At 33.9% G+C, this 8,221-nt stretch overlaps 1 protein-coding gene across 1 annotated transcript; it reads left to right on the plus strand.

Annotated features, from left to right (window-relative positions):
- Positions 1-1,377: 1,377 nt before the first annotated feature.
- On the plus strand, positions 1,378-4,064 carry LOC118057069 (probable terpene synthase 3). The gene is made up of 7 exons (XM_035069525.2): positions 1,378-1,504; positions 1,699-1,969; positions 2,103-2,475; positions 2,559-2,777; positions 2,861-2,996; positions 3,105-3,353; positions 3,522-4,064. The coding sequence occupies exons 1-7, from the start codon at positions 1,400-1,402 to the stop codon at positions 3,819-3,821; spliced, it is 1,653 nt and encodes a 550-aa protein (XP_034925416.1). The 5' UTR covers positions 1,378-1,399; the 3' UTR covers positions 3,822-4,064.
- Positions 4,065-8,221: the final 4,157 nt, after the last annotated feature.

Here is an 8,221-nt window from a genome sequence, read left to right on the forward strand (position 1 = left end):
TTTTTTTTAGATGATTTTATTTTGATTAAAAAATAATTTATCAAAAAAGGTTGAGGAACTTTCAATTCCTTATTGGCGGGCGGTAGATAGTAAAAGCCATACTGGTAAGTTTCTACCAATATTCAGCATCCTGGACTTTTTGTTTTAGTCAGCAAGTAGCGTCTGAGATTTTTTTTTTTTTATTCGAGTAGTGTTTTAAAACATGATTGAAATTATATCTATTAAAAATAAAAAAAAATTATGTTTTTATATCATTTTACTTTTCTACAGATATTTTTTTTTTATTATCATCAAGAATATATTAAAAAGCCATACCGGTAAGTTTCAACCAACATTCATCAGCATCATGGATGTTTTGTTTTAGTCAAGTAGCGTCTGAGAAAACTTGTTTTTTTTTGTTTTTTTTATTCGAGTAATGTTTTAAAACATGATTGAAATTATATCTATTAAAAATTAAAAATTTTATCTTTTTATATCATTTTATTTGTCTATGGATGTTTTTTTTAATTATCATCAAGAATATATTAAAAAGGTCAAAAAACTAATAGGCAAAGCGAAATACAAGGATATGAAAAAAAAAAACTTAAAAAAAATGATCTATTACAACAAATAATAAAAAATCTACCAAAATTTTTTTATTACATCATAATTTAATAACATAAAAAAAAATCTTAAGAATACTTGCAAAAAGATCCTAGACAGTAAGGCAACATCTAAGAAGCGTGAACCAAGGAATAATTTCTTTTTTTGGCGGGGCCGGGGAGGATATTACGAAGATATTTGAAAATATTAGAGGGCTAGTAACACATTTTTTTTTTTTTTTTATTTGTGTGGGTGTCCGGGCCAGTTTGCGCGCACCACGACTAATCCCACGGCTCACTGAACATCCTGCAAATCCAATGAGCATATAAGGCACCGTGGGGATGAGAGGCGTGCACGGTAAGGTTTGAACCCAAAATACAGAGAAAGAGAACAAGTTCCTTCAACTACTAGGCTAAAAAATTAAGTGCACCTACTGACACATTTTAAGAGACTGGGAGAAGAACAATGTCTTTAATTCTAGAACTGAAGTGATTTTCTGGAAATTATGACAAAGTTGACTGTTTGACGACGTGACTTGTTTGATAGAAGGGCTATTGGCAGAATGAGATATATATATTAAAAGAATATATTTTTATTTTTTTGCTGTCATATTCTCAGGCATGTACTCCCTCTTAGTTATGATTTTGACTCGAATTTTTTTCTTGATCACTATTTGAAACCACTGTAAGCAAGGAAAAGTCGTGAAGAACACTGCGACGCTGGATTGTTTCTATAAATACTACCCCAACCCATGCTATTTGATCATATCTAGCCTCAGGACTCAGTTCCTTAAATCATATATAGTTTCACCTAAGAGATGGCCCTTCAAGAATCAACCCCAAAAGCTCAGTTTCGTCGAACAGCAGAGTTTCATCCTTCTGTATGGGGTGATTACTTCATCAAGAAGGCTCCCTGTGATGAGGTAAAGCAATTACTTATGCAAGTATAAATTCATATTTATTATGTCTTAATTTGTAGAAATTGTGGATTGGAAGAAATTAAGTGAAATGCTAGACATTCACCTTCCAAATGTTTCTCAATGTAGATGTAATAGAATACATGCAGGCATTGAGTTATATGCACTCTAATAAGTATCTTTTAATTTCATTTCCTCAGATGCTATTCAGCGCTTGGATTAAGGAAGTTGAGGTGCTGAAAGAAGAAGTGAGGACCATGCTTACAAGCGCCACTCTAAAACCATCAGAAAAGCTGAAGTTGATGGACATTGTCCTTCGGCTAGGCATTGGTTACCATTTTGAAGGAGAATTTAATGGCATAATAGAGCACGCATACAATACTTACCATGACAACAACTTCGACGATGACCTCTTTACAGTTGCTCTTCGATTTCGATTACTTAGAGAGTATGGATACAATGTTTCAAGTGGTAAGTTGTCCATCTCGCTAAGTTTATATGAAGCTTATTGATGATGTGGAAAAAAATAAGCTTATCGGTTTCGATTTATTGTGTGTTCTTATCATCCTGTTCTTGACATTATGTGTTCTTGTTTGTGAAACAGATATATTCAACGAGTTCAAGGATGGAAAAGGCAACTTCAAGGACAATCTTATTGATGATGTGGAAGGCTTGCTAAGTTTATATGAAGCTTCTTTCCTCGGTGGTCATGGAGAAGATACGCTAGATAAAGCTCTTTCCTTTTGCAAAACTCACCTCGAGTCCGCGGTTGCTCATCTGGTCTCTCCTCTTGCTGACAAAGTAAGTCATGCTTTGAAGCGGCCTATCCTCAAAGGCGTACCAAAGCATGAGCAATGGCACCACATCCTTATCTATAAGCTAGACGAAGCTTGCCCTGGAGCTGTTCTAATGCTAGCAAAGTTGGATTTCAATGTATTGCAAAAGTGCTACCAGGACGAGCTGAGGATTATCTCTAGGTAAGTTATTAATTTAAGTAGAATTCCTACACAGAAATAAGAGTTCAACGAGAGCACTGGACATGTTGGTGCATGTATTGTAGGTGGTGGATAGACTTGGACTTGGCTACAAAGCTACCCTTTGCTCGAGACAGAGTGATTGAGTGCTTTTTTTGGGGACTGGGAGCATTTTTTGAGCCACAATTTGTATTTGCAAGGAGGTTCATGACAAAAGTAACTGTATTTTTGTCCATAATGGATGACATATATGATGTGCACGGAACGATTGAAGAACTTGAACTTTTCACCGAAAAGATTGAAAGGTTTAGTTGTTGGATATACTTGTATGAAGTTCTTTGACTGCGAACGCATATTATGAAGTTAGAATAATATTATCGATTTTCAGGTGGGATACTAGCATGGAAGATCTGCCAGATTACATGAAATTGTTTTTTGAGGCATTACTTGGTTTCTTCGATGAAATTGAGCAAGAGACAGCGAAGGAAGGAAGACCATACTGCCTGCACTACTGTAGAGAAATGGTATGCATGTTTCTAATTCATTCTATGTTTCGTGAACTGGCATTTGTTCGCATATCTGACAAAGAAAACCAAACTAACTTACTTGGTATATAATGATTTATGCCATAGTTGAAGAATCAAGCAAGGGCCTACCTTACTGAAGCAAGATGGTTCAACCAAGACTGTGTTCCACAACTGGAGGAATACAGGCGTGCTGGTCTGTATACTTCTTGTTATCCCATGGCCGCAGTGGCATGGTTATGTGGGATGGCAGAAACAGGTTCAAAGGAGGCATTTGAGTGGATGTTCAAAAATCCTAAAATCGTGGTTGCCTCATCTGATATCGGTAGGCTCATGGATGACATTAAATCCCATGAGGTACGAAAATAGTCATTGACAAGCAACTAAATCTCAAGACATTTCCTTCTTTCTCAGCAGAGGAACACTGTTAAAAGTGTTTATTGACAACAATTATGGATCGAACTCGTCGCTGCTTAGATTAGAATAGTTTACTTCTTGCTAACCGTTGTCTGGTTTGAAATGCAGTTTGAGCAAGAAAGAGGACATGTTGCGTCAGCTGTTGAGTGCTGCATGAAGCAATATGGTGTTTCAAAGGAAGAAGCATATGACATGTTGAGCAAGATGGTTGAAAGTGATTGGAAAGACATAAATGAGGAGCTTCTCAAGCCATCTACTGTTCCTAGGCAAATCTTGATACTTATGCTTAATCTAGCTCGTATCATCGACGTTATGTACAAGGATTATGATGGCTACACAGATGCCAGGAACACGACGAAGGAAATGCTGACTGCTTTCCTCGTAGATCCCCTTCCAGTTGTAGCATGATGGTGTTGCCTTATGATAATAAATATACAAATTGGTATAAATAATTGTCGGGTTTGTTTCAAACAAACCTTTAGAAGAAAAATCACGCAGTTGTTAACTCCATTGGAACTAGCTACCAGTTAGATCCCCAAGAACCTGGGTGATGGTTTCATTAATTTACGTATTTTCTAATATTGTACTTCCTTTTCTTTGCTTTTGGGTAAATTATAATAAATTCCCATGATCCTTTGGATTTTTCGAAAATGCAATCAACTATTATTATATGGTGCAAGGACAACTTATTTTGATCAATAAATTACGAGTTGTTCTTTCTTCTTTTGTTTCCCGTGCTCCCATGTTGTTAGAATTCCGAGACTACTGGCTCGACGCTTAACTTCTAGACTCAAAACCTTGTTGGGCTTCCTGGTTTAAAAGTTTCCATTTTCATATTTTTCATCTTAATGTTGGGCTAGTCCGCATAAAATGGTTAATCATAATACCATGTTTGAAGGCTTCGCTCATGTTTTGTTTTTTTCCTTGAAAGAAAAGGGAAGCCAACGTGTGTTTTTAAACATATCATAGATGACATGTAATTTACTCGAGAAAATGTTATTTTTTCTACTATAATATTTTTTTTATCATCTCTTGTGACCAGAAAATAGAGGTCTAAGTTTTAGAAGCCTTAAAACCTAATTTTCAATTTGTTTTCATTTAAAAATACAAGAAATTGTAAAACATCAATAACCATATTTCTATTCCTAAAAACCCATCTAAGTACACTAAAAAAAAAAAAAAAAAAAACCTTTGTGGCCCTAATCCTGGTTAAGGTGAAAAAATATATTTTCCTTGAGATCGTCTGTGATGAACTCATTGACACTAGTAATGTTGTTGTAGTGTTTGAGAATATGACAAACCAAAACATTTCCTTTTCTTTTTGTTTTTTTAATGACCTTTTCTTTCATTTCTCATAACTTAAAAGCTAAAATACAATGAAAATAAATTTAAGAAACGAAAGTGAAATAATCTAAAACTAAGGGACAAAACATGTAGCAACTTATTTGGCCAATTGCTAAGAGATTGTGTGAGAGTAAGGTTGTGGATACTTTTCAAAGTACTTTTTATTTAGAAATATATTAAAATAATATATTTTTTTATTTTTTAAAAATTATTTTTAATATCAGCGGATTAAGATAATTTATAAACACCAAAAAATACTAATTTGAAGGAAAAAAATAAAAAATATATATAATTTTTCCTAAATATTTTTAAAACACAAATACAAAGAGGGCCTTAAATCGAACAAAATCCATATATAAACTTTTTAAGGGTACGGCGGCATTGTATAGCAACAAGATTGTAGAGTTTGCCCTTGTTTAAATCTTTGAATTCTGTTGGGAAAACTAGGAACAAATAACCAGATCAATTCAACGGAATACAATTCACAATTCACAAGTATCAATCCTTTTTCCTCTTTGTGCAATCAAAAATAGAATCAAACAATGAACAATATAATGCAAACAATCACACAAATCAACACCAAGATTTTTACATGGAAAACTCGATGCGGGAAAAACCACGGGACCGTAGTCCACCTAAAAACTTCCACTATCAACAAATAATGGGTTTACAACTGTTCTTCCTTAGATTTAACTAAGGGTTACAACATACATATTATCAAGAACAATCTATTCTTAGAATACAACAAGATTAAAGAGAGAAGTGTTTAAGAAAAACTCACAACACTGACAACCCTGTTTTCTGTCCAAACAGCCAGCTTCTACACAACCAATCTTCGATCTAACCGTTTAGAATGAAGAGTAACGTGTCTAGAAGCTGGTGTCCAAATTTCAGCCCAATCCAACAGTTAACGAGCTGGAGAACGAAGAATGAAGATAGACAGTGCAGCTGCCTCAACTTCCTTTCTTTCTCTCGATTTTCTCTTCTCTTTTCTGTTAAAAAATGCTACTCTTCTACAATAGCAGACACATTTAAATCAAAGAGGCAGCCAACTACCTCTCTTCTTAATTAATATGGTGGTCCCACCATCACATGGTGAGGGACCACATACAACAATTCTCCCCCTCACGCACCATGTGAGGAATTCGCCATATTGGCGATCAACATGTAAGCCTCAATTTAGAAGGCTCAGACAAGCTTGTTTCCCTTTTGTAAAACTCAAACTTCTCTTTCGGTAGAGGTTTGGTCATCATATCTAACACGTTGTTATCGGTGTCGATATTCTCAACAACAAATAACTTCATCTCCATAACATCTCGAATCCATTGATATCTAACCTTAATGTGCTTTGATCGAGAGTGAAAAGTAGGATGCTTACTGAGATGGATTGCACTTTGACTATCACAGTGCAACACAAAGTTCTCTTGAACTAGGCCAAGTTCATGTAAGAACTTCTTCATCCATAACAACTATTTCCCCCATTCAGTAAGAGCAATATATTCAGCCTTTGTTGTGGATAATGCAACACATTTTTGCAACCTTGATTGCCAAGAGACTGCTCCCCCTGCAAACTTCATCAAGTATCCTAATGTGGACTTTCTATAATCAAAATCACCAGCCATATCTGCATTTCTGTATCCATCCAACACAGGTTTATTATTACCAAAACATAAGCTGAAACTAGAAGTACCTTTGAGATACCTGAGTATCCATTTCACTACTGACCAGTGTTCTTTACCAAGATTGGAGAGGAACTGATTAACCACACCAACTGTATGAGCTATATCCGGCCTTATGCAAACCATGACATACATCAAACTACCAACTACGGATGCATAAGGAACCTTTTTCATCTCATCTCTTTCTTCATCACTTGAAGGAAACTTCTTAGAACTTAGTTTAAAGTGGCCTGCAAGTGGAGAACAAACAGGTTTGGAGTTGTTCATGTTGAATCTTTCAAGTACCTTTTGAACATATCTCTCCTGAGATAACCATAATTTCTCTTTCTTCTTGTCACATGTGATCTTCATGCCAAGAATATGTTTTGTTAGTCCTAAGTCTTTCATTGCAAAAGACTTACTTAACTCTTCCTTTAAAATTTGAATCTTCTTAGCATCATGACCAACAATCAACATATCATCCACATACGACAGGAGAATAATAAAGTTTCCATCGGGAAACCTTTTTATAAATACACAATGATCAAAAGTGGTCTTGTCATAACCATGATCCACCATGAAAGGATCATGATGACTATACAGAGGCCAGGAGCGTGACGAAGGAATTGCTGACTGCTTTCCTCGTAGATCCCCTTTCAGTTGTAGCATGATGGTGTTGCCTTATGATAATAAATATATAAATTGGTATAAATAATTGTGGGGTTTGTTTCAAACAAACCTTTAGAAGAAAAATCACGCAGTTGTTAACTCCATTGGAACTAGCTACCAGTTAGATCCCCAAGTCGCATGCGGCTGGGAACCTGGGGTGATTGTTTCTTTAATTTACGTATTTTCTAATATTGTACTTCCATTTCTTTGCTTTTGGGTAAATTATAATAAAGTCCCATGATCCTTTGGATTTTTTGAAAATGCAATCTACTATTATATGGTGTGATAATATTATATGGTGCAAAGATAGCTTATTTTGATCAATAAATTACGAGTTGTTCTTTCTTCTTTGTTTCATGTACTCCATGTTGTTAGAATTTCGAGACCAATGACTCAACGCTTTAATTACTTCTAGACTCAAAACCTTGTTGGGCTTCCTAAATAAATTGAGTTATATGTAAATAAGAGTACAAAGACATGCATATGGAGATCTAAAGAGAATAATTTTAAGAGAGAAAAAAAAAAAAAAAAACTAGAGAGAAAGCAAAGCCTAAAACAACAACAATAATAACCCAGTTCAATCAACAAAAAAAAAAAACATGGGCTGCTTATGCCATATGTTTAAATAAATAATAGACAATGTCAAAGTATTAATTAAACTTGAAGAGAGTATGTTTATTGTTTTTAAGATACTATATGTTATAATTTATAAATTTTAAATAAAAAATTATTAGAGTGTCCAAAAAACAAAAGGTAATGTTGTCTGTTTCAATTTAAAAGGTAAAATGAATATTTTATATTTACATTTGATATAAAAATAAGTTTTTATATATGAGATCAATACTTACTAAGATCTTTCAAATTGTTTATAAGTTTATAATTGCATATCAATTAAATCATATGTAATTATATTCTGATTATTTTCTAATTAGATCTTTGTTAATATAATCTTTAAATCATTTGACATAATTTACATTCTTTTTAATATTTGAGAATAATTGAATGTTTAAACGGAATATGTATTGATAATGTAAAATATATTACATTATTTACAATGTATTTGTTAGATTTGTAGTATCTCTTCATTTTCAATTATGTGATTTTTTCAAAAAAAAAAAACTGGTATTTTTTCAATGC

The sequence above is a fragment of the Populus alba genome, chromosome 5 (assembly GCF_005239225.2).
Source record: "Populus alba chromosome 5, ASM523922v2, whole genome shotgun sequence".
In the NCBI taxonomy this organism is placed as follows: domain Eukaryota; kingdom Viridiplantae; phylum Streptophyta; class Magnoliopsida; order Malpighiales; family Salicaceae; genus Populus; species Populus alba.